At 41.4% G+C, this 23,195-nt stretch overlaps 2 protein-coding genes across 2 annotated transcripts in view; one reads left to right on the top strand and one right to left on the bottom strand.

The window, feature by feature from the left end:
* XPC (XPC complex subunit, DNA damage recognition and repair factor) overlaps nt 1-13,592 on the bottom strand; it is a 28,323-nt gene extending 14,731 nt beyond the window's left edge. Inside the window, exons 1-5 of the mRNA XM_070738341.1 lie at nt 13,228-13,592; nt 7,798-8,005; nt 6,706-6,821; nt 3,617-3,731; nt 1,553-1,637 (exon numbers count right to left, since the gene is read on the bottom strand). Of these exons, the coding sequence (XP_070594442.1) occupies nt 1,553-1,637; nt 3,617-3,731; nt 6,706-6,821; nt 7,798-8,005; nt 13,228-13,357 (654 nt within the window). The 5' untranslated portion in view covers nt 13,358-13,592. The remainder of the gene's footprint in view (nt 1-1,552; nt 1,638-3,616; nt 3,732-6,705; nt 6,822-7,797; nt 8,006-13,227) is intronic.
* A 1,283-nt stretch (nt 13,593-14,875) lies between these two features.
* On the top strand, nt 14,876-21,625 carry LSM3 (LSM3 homolog, U6 small nuclear RNA and mRNA degradation associated). The gene is made up of 4 exons (XM_070735755.1): nt 14,876-14,978; nt 18,989-19,099; nt 20,621-20,716; nt 21,269-21,625. The coding sequence occupies exons 1-4, from the start codon at nt 14,958-14,960 to the stop codon at nt 21,347-21,349; spliced, it is 309 nt and encodes a 102-aa protein (XP_070591856.1). The 5' UTR covers nt 14,876-14,957; the 3' UTR covers nt 21,350-21,625.
* The last annotated feature ends 1,570 nt before the right edge of the window (nt 21,626-23,195 follow it).

Raw genomic sequence — 23,195 nt, 5'->3', positions numbered from 1 at the left:
TATTAGAATTGGATGGCAGCATCTGAAGGAGCGAGAACAAGAAGAGGGAAGGGAAAAAAGGAAATAAAAATACTTAAAAATCCATTTGTAGAGTTACAGTTCTTTCATGACCAACTGGGGTGAATGTCCTGTTTTCCTTGGATTATATAAATTCATATTTTTATATGCATTTTATAAACTTCTAGTATGCATGGTAGATGGTAATTTAATCTTCAGCCCTTAGCTAATACATATTCTAGGCCGAACCCACCTGTTAAGTTTGTGGTGTTAAAATATGTGCTGAGACCAAAAGGGGGTTTCCTGCATTGTTCTAATTATATCATGATGTATTGTGAGAGACTACAGGAAGTTAATATTTTCTGCCTCAAATCTTATGATGTTTCCAGTGTCACAGAGTTGAATTTTAACTGAGTATCAGTTTGACAGTTGGTTTCTTTTTGAGGCTGTATTTACATCTAGCTAGTGTTTTAACTGCTCAGTTTATTTTTAAGATGCATGTGGCAATTGAATTTAAAATGTGGTTTGAAATTTGCATTTACAGATCATATGCCACTCTGAGCAAAGCAGCTGCACTGAACAGGTTTTTCAAATAAAGTTCTATTTTATTACAAAATGTACAAAAATAATCCATCCCTTAAGTTATGTTTATTGAGTGCTAACTTAAAATACTGTTATATACATTTTTAAACTCCTTCCAAAATTCAAGATGTTGTTTTCCTAATAAGAATATATTGAATTACTTTTTTGGAAATTACTAATGTATCTACAGTACGTGTGTATTTATTTATTTGTTTGTTTGTTTGTATATCCTCTTTATTATTTTTAGAAATAACTGACCGAGGCAAACATATCCAATGCACCTTCCTCCTTCTATTTTCCCCACGAAAACCCTATGGGGTTGGGATGGGCTGAGAAAGAATGACAGTCTCAAAGTCACGCAGCTGCCTTTCATGATTAAGTGAGACTTGTAATCACACAGTCCTGGCATTCTAGCCTAGTGCCTTAACCAGTAGACCAAACTATGTCCCTCCATATGTTCCTCATTAAAAACTGCTCAACAGTTGTAAAACATTCATACAGCAATAAGCTCAGAAATTTTATTATGCTGAGCTTGGAAGATTACTGATCAGGAATATTTTAATAGCATACTGCATTGTAAGTGTTGCAGAGCAGGGGCTTGATTAGATAGCAATATCAATAGCATTTAGTCTTCATAGTGCTTTTACAACCCTCTCTAAGGGGTTGATAAGAGTCACCATATTGCCCCCAACAATTGGGGTCCTCATTTTATCCCCCTCAGATGGATGGAAGGCTGAGTCAATCTTGAACCTAGTGAGATTCAAACTGCCAAATTTCAGGCAGCCGGTAATCAGCAGAAATAGCCTGCAGTACTGTACTCTAACCACTGTCCCACCATGGCGCCAACATTAGATGGTCCTAACTCTCCAAGTACCTTCAAATTTAATTAGTTTAATTGCCAGAGTAAATTGATAAACGTAATAATGCAAATAATGAACTTTTCCCCTAGAAATCTCCCAACGTTCTGACAAACCTTATGGGTATCTTCGCGGACTTCTTTGCTGAAGCGCTTCAGCATTCGACGGAGATATATCTCAAACTCAGCTTGTCGTTTCTCTCTGCAAGATTTTATGTAAACCAAATCAATGAGTTCTATATAATTATTTTATTTATATCATGCCTTTATTATCTTTAGAAATAACTCAAGATGTCAAACATACCTAAAACTCCTTCCTCCTCCTATTTTTCCCATAACGACAATCCTGTGAGTTTCTAGCTTAGTGACTTGACCACGAGATCAAACTGACTCTATGCTATAATGACTTTAGGATCTCTCTTTCTAAATAAGTCCCATTTTTGTTATCCCTGAAGGCTCTTTCCAAAAATGGCTACTGGGAATCTTATCCACCAGAAATACAGTGGTACCTCGTGATACGAACCCCTCGTGATACGAACTTTTTGAGATACGAACCCAGGGTTCGGAATTTTTTTGCCTCTTCTTACGAACTTTTTTCACCTTACGAACCTGCCGCCTCCGCTGAGATGCCCCGCCTCCAGACTCTTGTTGCAAGCCAAGCCCCAGTTTTTGTGATCCTGGGATCCCCTGAGGCTCCTCTCCATGGGAAACCCCACTTCCTGACTTCCGCAAAAACGCGATGCTGTAGGGAAATCCCAGGAGGGGAATCCCAGGATCGAAAAAACGGGCAGAGTAGGGGGGACAAAGGTGTGGGGAAAATGAGCAGAACGGGGTGGGCAAAACAGGATGGAAAGACCCAATTGAGCTCAAGAGAGGCTCTTTTCGGCTTGCTTCGTTGGGACTGCCACCTCTTGCTGTCACTCCCACCACTCCTTCGCCTCAGCTTAGTATGCCGGCAGCTTTTTTTTTTTTTAAGCCTTAATGTTTTAGATTTTCCTAATGGGCTTGCACGCATTATTGGCTTTTCCATTGATTCCTATGGGAAACATTGTTTCATCTTACGAACTTTTCACCTTACGAACCTCGTCCTGGAACCAATTAAGTTCGTAAGACGAGGTATTACTGTACATGAAAAGAACAGCAAAACCCCAAGGGTAGGGGGAATCACAGTTCTGATTAAGAGCATAAAGCAGTTCTCCATTTCATATCACCCTCTTAAAAGTGTACAGTCTCCAACCCTAAACTAGATTTTGAGCAGTCACTTATAGCAAGAAACCAGCAAGGATCACTTAACATATTACAATTTGTCAGAAGCTCTACAGTATATGTGACTACTGGTTGTAATGAATTCCTTTCTTTTATTTGGTAATATTTAAATTGCTTCCTAATGACATGGGGTCAATTACAGGTAGTCCTAGTTTTACAAGTGTATGTTACAACAGCTTTGGAAAAAGCGACTTATGACCTCTCCTCGAAATTACAACAATCACATCACTCTCATTATCACGTAATCACCATTTGGGTGCCCGGCAACCATCTCGCATTTATAATAGCTGTGTCATCTTGCATCCATATGATCACAATTTGTGACCTTCCCAGCTGGCTTCTGACAATAAAAACTAATTGGGGAAGCCAAATTTGCTTAATAGTCGAAGTAGAAATGGTTGTAAAATTTGGTCTTACCAAATGATGACTTGCTTAACAAACGCATCGCTAAGCAGCCAAAATTCTGATCCTAATTCTAGTTAAATGTCAAGACAATACAAAGCAAAATAAAACAAGGCATGGTTGTAATAGCCAAAAATAAGGACAGCACAAACAAAAGGTTACCAAAATCCTAAGCAAGAAGAACCAATTTTTCTTAATATTAAAACTATGTAACATATAAGATTAATAATTAGAAATAATTTTTAATTAATTAATTTTTTAATTTTTCTTAATCTTAAAACTATGTAACATATAAGATTCATAATTAGAAATAGCAAAGATATTTATAAAACCTGGGGACCAAATTGGAAAAAGAGACCATAGCAAAATCTCAGAATATTTTTTATATAGACTTTTTCTCTCTAAAAGCCAAATCAATTGTCAAAGCAACAAATATTATGTTATTGATTATTATTTAAATTTATTGGCCACCCAACTCCATTGGGATTCCACCCTACATGGATGTCTGCCTACCTTCTCTCTCTTTTCTTTGCTAGTTCAGGTGTTTCAATTTCTATCTCAACAGTTGTGTTGGGCAGCTTCGGTGACTTTGCTTCTTTCAGCATCTCGATGTCAGGTTCACAAAGTTCTGGAAACAAAGGTTTAAATCTAAGCAACGTGTTTCAAGCAGAATTGAACAGTTCCAGGGCTCCTTCCCTTATGGTTTCAATGTCAGAAAATTAAGATACATGAAGGCATAAGATACAACAATTTATGAGTATTTCTGAATCACATGTTTTGGCAGCAAGCTAATTAGCATGTGCCTATCAATCTAACAAATATTTCGCCTATCAATCAGGCAAATATCACATTATTTTATGAGTCAATCTTCCCCAACTGGGTGCTCTAATGGACACTACTGGCTTTGCTGGTTTGTGTTTTAGGAAGCTATATTTCCAACAGACCTGTAAGACATTAGATTGGACATTTATAAATGTCTGTTATAGCACATAATCCACGTTACATTGGAAATCTAGTATTTAATGCAATATATGAGCCAAGGTGGTGCAATGTTTAAAATGCAATATTGCAGACTGATTCTGCTGACTGTTGACTGCCAGCAGTTCGATTCTCACCAGCTCAAGGTTGACTTAGCCTTCCATCCTTCCGAAGTCAGTAAAATGAGGACCCAGGTTGTTTGGGGCAATAAGCTGACCCTGTAAACCGCTTAGAGAAGACTATAAAACACCGTGGAACGATATATAAGTCTAAGTGCTATTGCTATTTCCTTCTGTTCTCACATCAACCCAACAGTATGTCCAGCCCATAAAGAATCATTAGAACAGAACAGAATAGAATAGAATATTGGCCAAGCATGATTGGACACACAAGGAATTTATCTTGGTGCATATGCTTCCAGTGTACATTATTAAATGAGGCAATTCTTTTATTAAGCAACCTTGTTCAGCGTAGAAAATAATGATTACAGAAATGTTGAACGTAAAATATGGGTTCATTTTTCACTTATTTCTAGTTTTCTAAGGATTTTTATGAGGAGAAACTAAAGGACAGATCAGAATGAACTTACTATGTAATCCTTGATTCACAACCATTTGTTTGGTGTCTATTCAAAGTTACAACAGTATGAAAATAGTGACTTACGAACAGTTCCTACAGGCACATATGACTGTTGCAGCATCCCTTTGGTCATGTGATCAAAATTGGTTTGCTTGGCAAATTGCATTTACAGTGATCCCTCGGTTTTTGCGATCTCGATCTTCGTGAAACGCTATATCGCGATTTTTCAAAAAATAATAATTAAAAAATACTCCACGGTTTTCCCCATCTGATGACGTCATACGTCATCACCAAGAGTCACTTCTCTCTCCCTTTCTCTTCCTTTTTCTCTATCCTTTCTACGGTACCTCTTACTCTTTCTTTCTCTCCCTTCTTCATTCAATTTTCTCTCCCTCCCTTTCTCTCTCTTTCCTTTCTCTCCCTCCCTCCCTGTGCCTGCCCTGCACCACCCAACAAGGACGGACAGCCCCCGATCGTCGGTTCGTCGCCCCCCACCACACAGAGGGAGATCGGGCTGCGAGGGCAGTGGATCCGCGTCCCCAGCCACCGGCTTGGATTCCCCTCCCGGCGGCATTGGGCTGCCCTGCATCACTCACGCGCTCGACTGCGGTGGCTGCTTTGGCAGGGAAGGAGGAGTTTGGGGAGAAGATGAAGGCAGCGGGCAGCAGCTGAGGCGAAGCGAGGCGAAGGCGGCAAGGAGCGGCGAATCCACCTCCCCAGATCGGGCTGGTGGGGGCGGCAGCCACCGGAGGGAGATCGGGCTGGTGGGGGCGGCGAATCCACCTCCCCAGCCACCGGAGAGAGATCGGGCTGGTGGGGGCGGCGAATCCACCTCCCCAGCCACCGGAGAGAGATCGGGCTGGTGGGGGCGGCGAATCCACCTCCCCAGCCGGGCAGCGGCCGGCCGAGCGAACGGGAGAGCGGCGAGTGAGTAAGCAGCCAGCCGGGCAGGCGGGCGAGCGGGTGCTGGGGGGACGGGGGCAGCCGACATTGAAAGCAACCTGTCGGCTTCCGAACTTTTGTCGCTCCCCGGCTCCACCATCTGCGCATGCGCGGCCATGGAAAAAAAAGGGCGCGCATGCGCAGATGGTGTTTTTACTTCCGCACCGCTATATCGCGAAAAATCGATTATCGCGAGTGGTCTTGGAACGGAACCCTCGCGATAATCGAGAGATCACTGTATTTGCAATAGTTGCATTCTCCCCAGGTCATGTGACTCTTGCGACAACCAATAGCTGGTTTCTGATAAGTCAACAGGGGAAGCCAAATTTGCTTAACACGAGTCACTTAACCATGGCAAAAAGGTCATAAAATCAGATATGTCTCACTTAACAATCACCTTGCCTACCAATGGAAATCTTGTTTCCAATTGTGATCATAAATCAAGGACTACTTGGATGCATTTTTTATGCTTCCTTCACCTTTGACCATCTTTTTTTCATTCTGAATTAATCAATTTATTATACCACCTTAGCTCAGATAAACTACAACTAGTGGAAACAAATGACAAAGTGGTTGTTGTAAGGGGAGGAAATGGGTAGTGGGATCACTATGTAGATTGTCTTGAGCTCCTAAATAAAAAGTGGGATCTAATTTATTTTTATTTAGTTTTTACATTTTTAACTGCCCATCTCCCTCAGAATTCTAAATAAACTTGATTTAAAATTATTATTTAAAACAGTGCTATGTTTTCATTATTTATATCTAAGGATGTTCTTTGTGAGAAGGTTGACATGCTAAATGAAAGTTTCAACCACATCAAGTCCCAGATAATTCCTTCATCTTATTTGCAACTGAAGAAACAATATAGTTCTCTATAATTTACTTATTGAATTAGTTACTCTGCAATACCTGGGAGTAAGCTTTTATTTTTTTAAAAAAGTCAGTCAGGCTCAGATAGGCATAAAAGAAGCAGAATATTCAATAAATCAGTGATAATCTTGAGCGACTTCTATATGAAAATAAGCATAAACCACGAGAAGCCAAAATAGCCATCAGAAAATGAGACAAATGGTTCATATAGAAGAAAATGAAGAATGTGTTACCTTCTACTTCTTCCCATTCTTCCTCACTTTCCTCATCCTCATCTTCTTCTCTCTTTGTAACAATTAATTCTTTTTTTGCATCCGTTTTTTTCTTTAAAGGAGTTCTCTGCAAACCACTATTGAATTCAAAAAGAAATACCATGATTTTTTCCCTTGTCTCATGTACTCTGTTTTGCTTTCCCTGATATGATTCACATTGGCAGCAATATTAATCAGTTAATATTATCTGTTCTGCAGGCCATAGAGCCAGAGTGGCGCAGCAGGTAGAATGCTGTACTGCAGGCCACTGAAGCTTACTGTAGATGTGTAGGTCAGTGGTTCAAACCTCATCACCGGCTCAAGGTTGACTCAGACTTCCATCCTTCCGAGGTGGGTAAAATGAGGGCCCGGATTGTGGGGGCAATAGGCTGGCTCTGTTAAAAAGTGCTATTGCTAACGTGTTGTAAGCTGCCCCGAGTCTAAGGAGAAGGGCAGCATAAAAATCGAATAAATAAATGAATAAATAAATAAATAGTTTGAGGATGCCTGGTCCTGAAAAATGTCAACTGAGACTGGATGTAACGGCACTTTCCAAGTATGCGAAGAGATGCCACACCTCTCTGTACTATTATCTATCTTTACAGTGGTCTGTAATTCTGGAAAAAATGAGATTCTGCTTACTTTTTAGGCAACTTTTACACACACACACACACGAGCAGTTTAACAACAGTAAAAACCCACTTGCTAGGCTCCTGTTTTCTGTATTCTAGCAGAAGCTAAACCAGAGGGGCGGCATACAAATCTAATAAATTATTATTATTATTATTATTATTATTATTATTATTATTATTATTATTGTTGTTGTTAATTCCCACACTAAGTAGAGGTAGAATCATTAAAGAAAGGATGCAAAAAGAGGGATAGAATGAAATGTGTATGGTAAAAATTAAAGTATTTTTAAAAGTATTTTAAATAATTAAATAGAATAGTTACACTGTTCTGCAGGAAGTTGGCCTTAGCAAGTTGGCCCATTTCTGCATTAGGTAGCCTTCAATTCTAACAATTGGTATTTATATTTTGAAAATGTCTACAAAAGACTTTAAAGCTGCTCACCTGCATTTTCTCGCTTTTGGAAGGAATCCTTGACTTTCTGCACTTCTATTCATTTCCTCCTTTGCTTTGGATTTTGGTCTTTTTTCATTGGAATTTTTACAAAATGACTGTGGGACATGTTCTTCTCCTTGCTTTTTTCCAGGTGACAATTTTCTTTTTGGGTTTTTTTTTTTAGTTTTCTTTTCAGGCTTTTCATCTTCAACATCAGCTGTATCAAACATGGAGAAAATTGCAAAAAATTAAAAAAAATCACGAGAGAAAAGTAGATTACAGTTTTTAAGCAAAATTTCCACTTCCACAAAAGCTCACTTAATTATAAGATGCAAGGATTGGTAAAGTAATTAAGATGCTTCTGCTTAAATGTGTAGGCAAGCAGATGCATTTTTTAATTCAATTCAATACAATCAGCATTATAAATGAACTCTAAAACCTTATATTAATCCTGTTTTTGATTTTCCTTAAAGTTTAGTGTATATCCATAGTGCATTCATCTAATCAGCAGAAAATCGGATAGAGATGAAGTACAGTGGAACCCCGACTTACGAGTTTAATTGGTTCCGGAAGGAGGCTCGCACGTCGAACAGCTCGTATGTCGAAACATTGTTTCCCATAGGAAACAATGTAAAAGCGATTAATGCGTGCAAGCCCGAGGGCTGAGGGGAAAAGACGTCGGCTGAAGCGGGGAAGTTCGCCAGGAGGCAGCAGAAAAGCCGCGCGTGTGTTTTAAAACATCGGAGCCGGCATGGGGAGGCTTTTAATCAGCCTCCGAGCCCCGAACCCGGACTCGGGGGTTGATTGAGAGCCTCCCCATGCCGGCTCCGATGTTTTAAAAGACACGCGCGGCTTTTCTGCTGCCTCCTGGCGAACTTCCCCGCTTTAGGAGGCAGCGGAAAAGCCGCGCATGTGTTTTAAAACATCGGAGCCGGCATGGGGAGGCTTTTAATCAGCCTCTGAGCCCCAAACCCGGACTCGGGGGTTGATTGAGAGCCTCCCCATGCCGGCTCCGATGTTTTAAAAGACACGCGCGGCTTTTCTGCTGCCTCCTGGCGAACTTCCCCGCTTTAGGAGGCAGCGGAAAAGCCGCGTGTGTGTTTTAAAACATCGGAGCCGGCATGGGGAGGCTTTTAATCAGCCTCCGAGCCCCAAACCCGGACTCGGGGGTTGATTGAGAGCCTCCCCATGCCGGCTCCGATGTTTTAAAAGACACGCGCGGCTTTTCTGCTGCCTCCTGGTGAACTTCCCCGCTTTAGGAGGCAGCGGAAAAGCCGCGCGTGTGTTTTAAAACATCGGAGCCGGCATGGGGAGGCTTTTAATCAGCCCCCGATCCCCGAACCCGGACTCGGGGGTTGATTGAGAGCCTCCCCATGCCGGCTCCGATGTTTTAAAACACACGCGCGGCTTTTCTGCTGCCTCCTGGCGAACTTCCCCGCTTTAGGAGGCAGCGGAAAAGCCGCGCGTGTGTTTTAAAACATCGGAGCCGGCATGGGGAGGCTTTTAATCAGCCCCCGAGCCCCGAACCCGGACTCGGGGGTTGATTGAGAGCCTCCCCATGCCGGCTCCGATGTTTTAAAAGACACGCGCGGCTTTTCTGCTGCCTCCTGGCGAACTTCCCCGCTTTAGGAGGCAGCGGAAAAGCCGCTTATTTTTTCTTGCTTATTTTTTCCCGCCACTCGCAGCGAAAGTGCCCCGGTTTTTTTGCCGCCCCCCCCCCCCCGCCCGCCTCGCAGCAAGTGCTTGTCCGGGCGTTTTTTTTGCCCCCCCCCCCGCCCGCCTCGCAGCAAGTGCTTGTCCGGGCGTTTTTTTTGCCCCCTCCCCCCGCCTCGCAGCAAGTGCTTGTCCGGGCGTTTTTTTTGCCCCCTCCCCCCCGCCCGCCTCGCAGCAAGTGCTTGTCCGGGCGTTTTTTTTGCCCCCTCCCCCCCGCCCGCCTCGCAGCAAGTGCTTGTCCGGGCGTTTTTTTTGCCACCCCCCCCCCCGCCCGCCTCGCAGCAAATGCTTGTCCGGGCGTTTTTTTTGCCCCCCCCCCCGCCCGCCTCGCAGCAAGTGCTTGTCCGGGCGTTTTTTTTTGCCGCCCCCCCCCCCCGCCCGCTTCTGCACCCCCAGCAGAAGCCAAGGACTCACCAAGAGCTGGATACTGAGAAGAGCCGGCCTGGCTTGCTTTGCTTCCGAGCTGATGCAGAGCCGAATAAAGCGTCACGCCCCCCTGACGCTTTTGGCGGCAAAAGAGCCCAGCATCGCTTCAGAAGCCGCCGAAAGCGTCAGAGGGGCGTGACGCTTTATTCGGCTCTGCATCAGCTCGGAAGCAAAGCAAGCCAGGCCGGCTCTTCTCGGCTCGTATCCCGAATGGAAGCTCGTGAGTCGAACAAAAATTTCTCTACTCTCCCAGCTCGTATCTCGAGTAGCTCGTAAGTAGAGCTGCTCGTATGTCGGGGTTCCACTGTACTTAAGTCAGACTTTGTTTTCATTCTTCAGAAAAAAAACCCTCCCATCCTACCACCTCTCACAATAATAGAAAACACAGTATCAACAGTTTCAACAAAGACCTTCAAATTTCTAAAATGGTCACCTAACATCAATAGCCCTACATGGCATCGGACCACATTGCTTGTGAGACTGCCTCCTGCCGCATGAATCCCAGCGTCCGGTTAGGTCCCACAGAGTCAGCCTTCTCCAGGTCCCGTCAACTAGACAAAGTTGCTTGGCGTGGCCTAGGGGAAGAACCTTCTTTGTGGGGACCCCGTCCCTCTGGAATCAGCTCCCCCCAGAGATCCATCCTGCCCCCACCCTCCCCACCTTCCGCAACAATCTGAAAACCTATTTATGCCACCAGGCTTGGGGTCACTAGACCAGTGTTTCCCAACCTTGGCAACTTGAAGATATTTGGACTTCAACTCCCAGAATTCCCTAGCCAGCGAATGCTGGCTGGGGAATTCTGGGAGTTGAAGTCCAAATATCTTCAAGTTGCCGAGGTTGGGAAACACTGCACTAGACCCTAGCCTCTGCCAATGAGTATGTGGTGAATCTGAATCTGAATGAATGATTTTTAATGTCCAGCTTTCTTAGAATGGCTTTAGATTAGTTATTTATATTAATTGGATTTCAGATGTTTTATTGTATATTGTTCTTTGATATTTATTTATTTATTTATTTATTATTTAGATTTGTATGCCGCCCCTCTCCGAAGACTCGTTGTGAGCCGCCCCAAGTCCACAGAGAGGGGTGGCATACAAGTCCAATTAATAAATAAATAACAAATAACGTTATCAAAAAGCACAATGAAGAATGTTCTTTGTGCACCAGCTCAGGAACCTCAAACTGCCCAAGGAGCTGCTGATACAGTTCTACAGAGGAATCATTGAGTCTGTCATCTGCACCTCTATAACTGTTTGGTTCAGTTCTGCAACCCAACAAGACCGACACAGACTTCAGAGGAGAATCAGAACTGCAGAAAAAACAATTGCTGTCAACCTGCCTTCCATTGAGGACCTGTATACTGCATGAGTCAAATAGAGGGCGGGGAAAATATTTACTGATCCCTCACATCCTGGACATAAATTGTTTCAACTCCTACCCTCAAAACGTCGCTACAGAGCACTGCACACCAAGACAACTGGACACAAGAACCGTTTTCCCCTGAACACCATCACTCTACTAAACCAATAATTCCCCCAATACTGTCATACCTTTTACTAAATCTGCACTCCTATTACTGTACTACTAGTTTTTTCTTAGCATTCCTATCACCCATTTCCTCCCACTAATGACTGTATGACTGTAAATTGTTGCTTGTATCCTTAAGATTTTTATTAATATTGATTGTTTCCTCATTGCTTATTTGGCCCCTATAATCATTAAGTGTTGTACATCATGATTCTTGACAAATGTATCTTTTCTTTTATATACACTGAGAGCATATGCACCAAGACAAAATCCTTGTGTGTCCAAGTGTTTTTTGAACTGTACACGTGAAATTTATGTCTACTGTAAACCTTATTTTCCTCCTCTTCTTTCCACCCCCACCCTCAATATAAAAATTTGGATTTAAAATGTTAAATGTTGCTATTATAATATTAATGAATTGCTTTTTTTAATCAGATTCTTTTATGCAACCATTTATGGTTTGTTACTTTCCTCAAAGTGTACTTAATCTTTGCTTTCTTTACCCAATGACTTTGGTTGCAGGTCAGGGGACTGCCTTCTGCCGCACGAATCCCAGCGACCGATAAGGTCCCACAGAGTTGGCCTTCTCCGGGTCCCGTCGACTAAACAATGCTGTCTGGCGGGACCCAGAGGAAGAGCCTTCTCTGTGGCAGCCCCAGCCCTCCTTGCTTTTCAACTCCCCCCCCCGGAGATCAGGATTGCCCCCACCCTCCTTGCTTTTCGAAAGCTCCTGAAGACCCACCTATGTCGCCAGGCATGGGGAAATTAATATACCTCCAGCTACCACGGTTTTATGTATGGTTTGTTAGGTTGTGTGATTTTTTTTTTAATAATAATGGGTTTTAAATTGTTTTGTATCATTAGATTTGTACATGTTGTATTATTGTTGTGAGCCACTCCAAGTCCTCGGAGAGGGGCGGCATACAAATCTAATAAATTGTTATTGTTATTATTATTATCATTATCATTATTATTATTATGCCTGAGGCAAAGAAAAAAAGGGAATTACACAAGGTCCTTTCCATGAAACATTTAGTAATTTCTAAGCATAAACTGTGGACAAACAACTGCGTACTTACGTAACCACAAATGTAACTCCTACAAAAAAAAAGGAGAGCGCCATTCAAAGTGTGCTTTAATCACGTGGCACAACAACGCGAGGTTCATTCACAACTTCATTCAGCACGCTAAAGTTATAAAGTTTAGTCTCGGCGTTTATTGCGCGTACCCCACAGAAAAGTGTCTTTTAAATGTGGCCCTTCTTTCAAAGGGGGAAATATTAAAAGGGCTGAGCAAGAGCAGTGAGGAACTTTCTCTAACCATTTTTACATAAGCGTTGCATAAGAGAATTCCGCCCGAAGCGATCCAAGTTGCTAACTTTCCCGTCGCTCAGGAAAGGCAACTAGTCGATATATTTTATTTATTTGTTTTGTCATATTGGTGGTATGCAAAGATATAATAATATTCATATACATAATACTAGTAAATATATATATATATAACCTTAAGGGTATCAATGTATGTATATATATGTTTTGGTTCGTATTGTAAAATGTCTTATTTGGTTTTTTTCTTCTTTTAGGTATTTTTTAAAGTTTATAAATAAAAATTATTTAAAGAAATAAATTATACCCTAAGAAAAATTTACCAGGACCGAGAAAACCCTGCTTTGATTGCAATTAGTCCTTTCCGGCTCTCAAGCGGTTCCCCAGCTCCCCAACCATCACCCCGATGCTCCTGGCTCCAGATCTGGCTGTCTTTTTTTTTTTTTACCGTATCGCTGCTCACAAGTTTTCAGACCCGCGAAACAGGAGGAGGAAGAAGCGGCAGCGGCTGGATTTTCTCCCTTGACTTTCTTGCAGGATCGCTGCACCTGCGAGCCCCCTTTACGCTTCCCGACCATCCCGGCCGTTATCCCGCTTAAGAAAACAGCCCTGAAGAAGAGAACTGCAACCAGGGAGGCAGAAGCCTGGCAGCGCCAAAGAAGAGCCAAGCGTTTCTTTCGGGGCTTAGGTCAGGGGCGTTAAGGGTGGGTGGCCGCGCCTTACAAGCCGCCCTCAGTTATTATTCTCCGCTTCTCGCAGGAGACACGCCGTGAGCTCCCGGCTTTCCGTGGCGCCTCCTCCCTTTGACGTCCCTTCCGTGCGGCGGCTCCGGAGAAGTTGCGCCGCAGAAGAGCGGAGGGGTTCTGGCCTTGTCGTTGTGAATCGCTGGATTGCTCTGGATCGAGCTGACTGATTGCGCTTCGCATTACTACTAGAGTTGGAAGGGACCTTGGAAGTAATCTAATCCAGGGGCAGGCAAAGTTGGCTCTTCTATGATTTGTGGACTTCAACTCCCAGAATTCCTGAGCCAATCCTGCTAGCTCAGGAATTCTGGGAGTTGAAGTCCATATGCCATAGAAGAGCCAACTATGCCTACCCCCGATCGAGTCAAACCCCCAGGGCCGCCCCCCCAAGCAGGAGTCCCTACAATATCATTTCAAACAAAATGGTCGCCCAATCTCTTTAAAGTCTCCAGCGTTGGTGTATCTCTCTCCTTTGCATCGGAACAAGCGCCCGTCACTCATTTTTCGGCTCTCTCGAGCAGCATAAAAGCGCTCAAGCTTCACGCCCGATCTACGGATATTCAGTCACACGGCTCAAGGGGAGACGCTTTAAAGCAGGAGTCTCCAACCTTGGCAACTTTAAGACTTTGTGGACTTCAACTCCCAGAATTCCTCAGCCAGCAAAAGTTTCTTCTTAGCAGCAAAAACTAGCTAAGAAATTCTGGGAGTTGAAGTCCACAAGTCTTAAAGTTGCCAAGGTTGGAAACCCCTGCTTTAAAGAACGAGCTGAGAAAAACCCGCAGAAAACTAATCTTGTTTATGTGTAAATTCAGCCTGTTCATCTAACCCAACGTCTATGAAGCTTCTCAGTCATCCAATTCATCATTGTTGTTGTTGTTTTTGTTGTTATCATTATCATTATCATCATCAATATTATACCAAAGGAAGGTGGTTGTCCAACTTATTTTATTTATTTGTTTTGTCGAACTACATATTGGAGGTATACAAAGATATAACAATGTTTATATACATGATACTATAAGAGAAACATTAGGACAGGGGACGGAAAGCACGCTGGTGCACTTACGCACGCCCCTTAGACGCTTTCCCCAAAGATTTTTGTTCAGTCGCCTCTTGAAAAAGCACCTTTGGGATAATCTAACCTAGCGTTTCTCAACCTGGACAACATTGAAATGGACTACTAGGAATTGAAATCCATACATCTTAAAATCGCCCCGTTGAAAAATTGCTCCAGTCCAGAGTTCAAACGAAATGGCAGTACTGTATAGTGGAAAGACAAAAAGAACGGCGATCTCGATGAATTAACCCGGAAGTTGGACGTTGACATGAAGCATCTATTTTCACAGCTTTATGTAACTCCGCTAAACGTTCGGTGGCGCCGTATCAGGCTTGGATTTAAAATCTCGCGAGAAGAAAGCGGCCTGCCTTTGAAAAAATGGCGGACGAGGTGGATCAGGTAGGTGAAACGGCCGGTTTGGCAGCCGCTGAATCTTCTAGGGCAGGAGTCTCCATCCTTGGCAACTTTAAGCCTGGCGGACTTCAACTCCCAGAATTCCCCAGCCAGCTCTGCTGGTAAGAACTAAGAAGCTTTGCTGGCTGGGGAATTCTGGGAGTTGAAGTCTGCCAGGCTTAAAGTTGCCAAGGTTGGAGACCCCTGTTCTAGGGATTTGACTCTGTTGCGGCGGAAAGTGTAGCAGATTCGGCATTAACTAGCTTCAGTTTCTAGCACTCGCTTTGAATTTCGCAAAATCCCAGTAAACGACTTCTGGTGGGCGTTCGTCTCATTCAGCGACCTGCCTATATAATCTATTTATATGGGCGCTCGTCTCAAATATACAGACCCGACTCCTCCTCTATACGTTGCTTTTGGTTTCCTTTGGCAAAGCCGTAACTGATGCAAACATAAGAAAATATGAAGGTTTTGCTGTGGATTAAATGTTTCGTGGTTTCTGATCCAAATGCCTTAAATCGGCCTCAAAATGCGGCGTCCCGGAGGTCCCGCAAAATCGAATGGACGGATTCGCCTGTCTGGTGTTGAAAAATAATGCAGTACTGTATTAAAATCTTACCAGACTATAGCGAGAAGCCGATAAAGGATTCTCAGTCCATCCAGTCTGGAAGTTGAGTCAGGGCAACTGGACTAATTTTCTTTTTGGTTCGAAACGTTTTGCTCCTTATCCCTGGTGTCAGTTTTACTTTTTGATGCGAATACTGTATTGATAACTATATCCTACAAGCAAACTATTTTTAGGGTCCACTATAGTGGCAAGAGATCCTGAGGGGAAAACGTTTAAGGAAATGCTGCCTTAAATACTTCTCCATTGCTATATTGATCCTTAAACCTTGAGCGAACCCTGGATTAAGCCCAAAAGCACCTTTTTTTTTCAAAGTAGGTGTGCTACTATTTATTTAATTTAATTTATATGCCGCCCAATTCTGGTGTGTTGCTATGATCTGGGTGTAGAGTACATATTTGTGTGGCTGTTAATGCCATTTGTATGGGAAAATAATAGGTTCTAATTTATTTATACTTGTTGAAAGAGGTAGCAAGTTGATACAGATATGCTGTCTATAAGTAGGAAAGCTTAGGCCAGTGATGACGAACCTTTTTTTTTCCTTGGGTGCCGAAAGTTCATGGGAGTACACTATCGCGCATGCATGAGTGCCAACACCCATAATTCAATGCCTAGGGAGAGTGAAAACAGCTTTCCCCCCCCCCTGGAGATCCTCTGGAGACCGGAAATGGCCTGCTTCCTGAGTTCTGGTGGGCCCAGTAGGCTTGTATTTGGCCCTCCCCATGCTCCAAAACCTTCCTGGAGCTAGGAGAAGGTAAAAACACCCTCCCCATCCTCTTGGAGGCTCTCTGGAAGCCAAAATGCCCTCCCAGAGCCTCTGTATGAGCCAAAAATCAGCTGACCTGCACACATGCACATTGGAGTTGAGCTACGGCAATGGCCCGTGTGCCAGCAGATATGGCTCTGTGTGCCACCTGTGGCAACCGTGCCATAGGTTTGCCATCACTGGCTTAGGCTATAAAATCTTAATAGTACGTCCATTTCTTTATATGAAACTTTTAATTATTTTATACCTTTATTTGCGATTAGCAACCTTTTTCAATATTGGAAAATAAGATTATGAACTTGGAATATAAAACAGAAAAATAATATATGGCATATAGTCTTTTTGTTTGGGATTGATAAGGAAAAATTATAAGGAAAAACCATATGTAATACTTTTATTTGAATAACATTGATTCAAAGTGTCAGCAAAATACATACATTATTATAATCTTTGACAAGATAGACTAAGTCCTTTCTAGTGAACTGTACATCCAGTCTTTTATTTGAAAAAGAGGTGGTCTTTTAAAAGATTTTTCAAAAGCAAATATGAATGCATCAAAACAATTACTAATGTGGTCTAGGTTGAGGGAAGCAGTATACATTTTCTCTAATTTTACTTACATTTTCCTGTTGATATAAGTCAGGGGTCGACAAAGTTGTTCAGAATCTAGGAGCCAGCCAAAAAATTTAGGAGCCAGAATTTTTTTTAAGCAAACTTGGTTTTTAATTTAACAAAAAAAACATTACAAACGTTATAAACAACATTTTACTTTTAAAGATAATAAATATTATATTTTGATATTTTAGATTTTAGGCAACATTCTAGTGTTTTTCACTTTGCGTTTTGTGGCCATGAACATGCCTTGTGATTTTAGAGCTGAAGTACCAGTGGTCCACAGCCTTGGCAGGATCAAACGCCTTCACAGATGGCCCATTCATGGTGATCATAAACAAGTCACTTAAACTTTCTTCTTGCATCCTTGATCTGAATTTATTTTTGACCATGTTCATCAAACTAAATCCTCTTTCACAACATGAGGTTGAGACAGGGAGCACCGCTACAATCGACAACAGGTTTCCCAGAACTGGAAATCTCTCGGTGTTGGAGAGTGCCAAATCCAGAAGCTCACACAGTTTCTTTCCTTTTCCAAGGACCTTAAACTCATACCACTCATTGAGGAGTGAGTGAATGCATTGGTCATCACTTTCAGGTGGAGATAGCTGTTTACGAAAATGATGAGCCAATGCAGTAATCTCAACCACACCGTAGTCCGGTGTGGTTGAGATTACTGGCCCGAAGGGAAGGAGCGGTTCGGGTTCCCCGCGCGGCGGAAGGAGAGGCGCCAGAAGACTGACGGGTTTCCCGGCAGGCCAGTCCGGCCGGCCACCCATGCGAGCGCTTTTCGGCGACTGTTCCGGCCCGGGAGGTCCCACAGGACGCACGCCTTCGCCGGGGTTCAGTTGCATCAGGGGGGGAGGCTTGGGCAGCGAGAAGGGCAACGGCTGAGGGGAGGCCGCGGCAGCTGCCGAGTCTCCACCTGACATCGCTTTCACCCCCTCCCCCCCGGCGCAGGCCTGGCTCCGCCGAGCCGGCTCTGCTGTACTCCCGTCGGGATCCGAGGGGAGACCGTTAGTCAGAAACCGAAACAGAGAAGAAGGAAAGGGAGACCGGGCTGGGGACGCGGGTGAGGGGGGGAGGGGGGAGGAGGGGTTACTGGTCGGAACTCACCGCGCACGCGGCCGGAGGAGGAATGAACAAAACCTCACGCCGGGAGGGGAGGGGCTTCCGCTTCTCTCCGAAGGCGGGTGAGCGGCCAAGATCGGAGCGTCTGTGTGCGGTGGGGGGGAGTGAAGGGGTTCGAGTAGGAGGCGGAATGGAGGCAAGGGGGGGAGGGAGAGACGCACGCAAGCGCAGGGGACGCTGGGAAAGCAGCTCGCTCCGAGGTTGATGGGCGGAGCTACAGAAGCCAAGATGTACCATTTCTGGGCGTAAACACAAGGCGGGAAAAATATACTGTATACATACAGTACAGCAGGCAACATTTTCTAGGCGCCAGACAACATTTTCTAGGTGCCACTGGCGACCAGGCGCCTGGGTTTGTCGATCCCAGATATAAGTATTGTATCATAAGTGAATTCTTGTCCCTCTGACAGCTGATAAAAATTCACCACATTATATTACAAACTATAACTTAATTGCTTCCCACTTGATTTCAGTAAATATTAGTTGTTACCAGATTAGGATTTTTTATTTATTTATAAGATTTATATGCTGCCCAACTCCTTCCGGACTCTGGGAAGAAAAGAGTATCAATAGGAATATCAATAGCCAACATTTACTATTTATTTGTATACAACCTGCTTTTATTATTTTTATAAATAATTATAAATAATTCAAGGTAACAAACAAATCTAATACTCCCTCCTATTTTCCCCATAACAATAATCATATGAGGTGGATTGGGTTGAGAGAGAGTGCACAGCCCTAAGTCATGCAGCTGGCTTTGGTGCCTAAAGTGAGACTTCTGGTTCTCTTCTCATTTTTAGCTTGATGCCTTAACTACTAGGCCAAATCATATCATGTTTCTTTGCTAAAGTATATCTCTATTTTTTTAATATTTTATAGCAACAAACCACCAATACTGTAGAAGAGCCTTTGGATCTCATCAGGCTTAGTCTTGATGAACGGATTTATGTAAAAATGAGGAATGACCGAGAACTTCGAGGCAGGTTACATGTAAGTAAGATTACATAGAAGTGGGGAGGGGGACTGAAATTTTAAAATAGAGTTATACATTCATTCATTCATTTATGTATTTGGACTGCAAAAGGCTTTTGAAAATCACACCCCGATTATAGGTATTCCTGAGCCCATTTACAAATGGTTATGTTGTGAGCCGCCTTGAGTCCCTAGGGAGTTGGGTGACATAAAAACATAATTAAATAAATAAATAAATAAATTGCATCAGGAGTTTTAAAAATGTTTTTAAAACTTAAATGGTTGTAAAAGCAAAATATAATACTTGATGCTCAAGTTTAAAGTTTCTTTTATTATATATGACATAGAATGAATATGAATGAATGAACATATGAATCTCAGCGACCAGTTAGGTCCCACAGAGTTGGCCTTCTTCAGGTCCCGTCAACCAGACAATGTCAAGATCAATCTTTATGAATGCATAAAATTATAGATTATATATAATTTATAGAATTAAGTTTTCTATTCATTGCTATAGTATTAGCAACTGGTCAGTGAATATTGTTCGGAACTGTCTAGTGGTTAAACAGAAGGATGCTGTTCACTTGTTTCCTGCTTGTGAACTTTTCATTAAAGTTTAGCTATGTGTGTTGTTCGCACAGAACATTTATTTCAATATATATTTAATGACACCAAGGAGAAATATAGTATAAAAATAAGAAAAACAAAAAATAACAAAGACTGTTACAAAGTGAACATTAAAATTTTGAGATATCATTATATCAGCACTGCCTATTAAAGACTCTTTTGAATTTAAAATCTGAAAACCATTAGTTCCATATTCCATAATTAACTAAAGTGCCAAGTATAATTAGTTATAAATGATTAGATTCAAAATAATCTATTAGTAAAAGGATCTGTCAAAAGTAAGAATTCAAGTGCTTATTTAACAATTCAATCAGAAGCTATTACCGGTATATTAAATCCTCATGCTAAGAGCTACTCAAATTTTGGATGCATTACGGGTCCATATGCAGAATTATAATCCAAAATAGGTTTCCAAGTTGAAATTAAAATTATGTGCTAAACATGTTTTTAAATATGAAATTAAGTTTGACTTGGTAATGGGAATTATGGACAATTTTCAATAAAAGGACAAAGAGTTCTGACAGCTATTATCATGCAAGAGCTACCTTAGAATAAATTTAGAAATCAAAGTTTTGATAAAATATATTGAACAGAAAAACAGCTGGTCAGAAAGAAAAAACAGCTTTTAATATTTATTTCATTCTATAATGAATAATTTTCCAGATTGCTGAGTTTTACACTATTGCTATCAATATATATAAGAATCGTCTAGCCTGATTATAGCACTTCCAACAATTATGCATGTAATGTAACTATAGAAATCAATTTACCCGATAAAGGAATTAAGTTCAATGGACTGGATAATTAAAATGAATTACTACATGTTAAAGTTGAAATTTTTAACTTTTTCTATTTGTGCTACATAAATGATGCCACCGGAACAATATTTATGAATTTATTTCACTTTCAAAGGCATATGACCAGCATTTAAATATGATTTTGGGTGATGTTGAAGAGACTGTGACCACAATAGAAATTGATGAAGAAACTTATGAAGAGATTTATAAGGTGAGAATTTCTAATATCACTGATAATAATGATTAAATATTAGAAGGACAAGGTGCATAAAATTAAGTACTATCTTACACATTACTAATCAGATCATTGTATAATTCAATTCAAAACAATGTTGGATGAAAAATTAAATATATCTCGTATTCATTGTGCAAATAAATTTTAATTGAATAATTTTGTTTCCAAGATTATGAATTGTATTTAGTTATGTCCCACCTTTATTTCCCACCCACCCATCCCAAAAATAAGGTGAGAAAGGCACACAATATTCCTTCCTCCTATTTTTCTCACAACAACAATCCTTTGAGGTGAGTCGGGCTGATAGTGACTGAACTATTCAGCTCTCAGGCCCAAGGTGGACTAGAACTCAGTCTGTTACTATCAGGCTACTTGCTTGGTGTCTTAATCACTAGACCATCTTAAAAAGAAATAGTTCTATTTAATAGGAATGGAATGGAGTGGTGAGGAGAGAAGAGAAGGAGGATGATAATGGTTGTTTGGTATTCTTGAATGTAGTCTAAGCCTTGTTGATTTTTCTTTCCACAGTCTACCAAGAGGAATATTCCTATGCTGTTTGTCAGAGGAGATGGAGTTGTATTGGTTGCTCCTCCACTGCGGGTTGGCTGATACTGCAGGTCGCTCCTTCACTGTGGGTTTTGGACTTCCAAGACATTAACTCTCACTCACTTTAAATATTAGGACTATCCAATATTTTACAGGAGAATTTCCAATCCTGATTATGTATTCCAAAAGTTTATGTTTATTTGGCAAATAAGACTCCTTTTCTCCCTCTTGAGGCAATTCAGTATCATCAAATCAGTGGATTTTCTTGTTTAGTTAATACCTGTGTTCCCTATGTACATTTTTTTAAATAAATCAGTTCATTTATTTTGTATATGTGTATCTATTAATAGTCTTCGTACTTATTACAGTTCAATGTAGTGCATAGTCATCAATATTTTTGATTGCTTGGGTAAATGCTACTCTGCTGTTAGTTGAAATTCATAATTTAAAAACATCTGGAAAAAAACCATAAATGTCATCAAAGTTGATTTATATTTAAATAGAAAATAGCCACAGAATGTTCTGGAGATGTTTGGTTCCCTTTTTGAATCAAACTGTTCCAGAAATCCTCAGAAACAGTTCAGGGAATCCTGAATGAAATAAGCCTGGTTTTCAGTTAGAAATGTCAAATCACTTCTAATTCAGAGGAATTAGAATTTACTATCAAAAACGGCCCAACTATTCCTAGAATGGCATGGATGGTTGGGCAATGGAGGAAGATAACATAATCCAGATGGGAATGGAATGATTCCGGATTGGTGAGCTTTGCACATCTATAACAATTTATGTGGGGATTGGTTCCTTTAAATTGTTCAAAGCTATATTTGGCCTCAAGACAGATGTCAGCATCTGCTAATGAATTCAACTTGCTTATGGTTGAAGATAAGTGATTAGTAAAGACTTCCGCAAGAACATATTCAAAGTATTACTTCAATAATGTACTTAAGTGTACAGTGAAATACATTTGTGCAATTGCTAACTGCATATACATTAATAGGTGACACCGGCTAACCAAAGGAGAATTGCTGAAAAGGCATAAAAATCTGTTCTGACTGTATGTTTTTCTAGGTATGCCAGAAAATGGTTAATTAGTGAAATTAACCATTTTGTCTACACTGGATTTAGGTGACTAGAATGAGCTGTGGTGAGTTTCAACGGGAGGCCTTGGCCAGACAACAGCTGTTGCTATAATAAGATGTATTATTATAGGCAAGCCAATGGAACAGATGGCTTATTGAACATGGCCTGATGGGACTCAAAGTCCTCTCAAAAACAAACCTCACCTTGATCAGCATAATTTTTTTCCATTAACGTTTGGTAACTCATGGATCAGAGCAATTGTGGCTCTCAAACCAGTAACTATTTCTATGGGAAGCAAATTAAATTGATACTAGTTATTTATAAGGTCTATAAAATAAAAAAGCTTGAATCTGAATCCTACTGCCTCACTGGTTGGTTGTGTTAAATAACATTTGATTCCTAAAACAAGGTAGGTACTATAATCAATAATAAATAAAGGTGTTTCACAAATTCTGGATACTTCAGACAATGTTTAATCAGTGCTGGTTACTTTTGCCTTGATTTTGAAGATACAGTACAACACAAGAGTTGGAATATTAACTCAGGGTTGGGCTCAGATCAATAATGTGGAACTGTTGGTGTAAGTGATTGGTCACTATTTTAAAGAGGTATGTGTTATTTTTGGCTATATACTTATATCCACCCAGCAAAGGACAACTACCTTCTACCCTCCCCAATGGGTTCCATTTTCTTACTGCTTTTTCTAACAGAATATATTTAAAATACAGATATATTCTCGTGGGTGTATGTGTATCTCACATATACACATGTATACTACTGTGCAACTGATAAATGTAAGCAATATCTAACGTATTCCCACCTCAAATTA

The sequence above is a fragment of the Erythrolamprus reginae genome, chromosome 2 (assembly GCF_031021105.1).
Source record: "Erythrolamprus reginae isolate rEryReg1 chromosome 2, rEryReg1.hap1, whole genome shotgun sequence".
In the NCBI taxonomy this organism is placed as follows: domain Eukaryota; kingdom Metazoa; phylum Chordata; class Lepidosauria; order Squamata; family Dipsadidae; genus Erythrolamprus; species Erythrolamprus reginae.
This window is presented reverse-complemented; position numbering and strand designations above follow the sequence as displayed.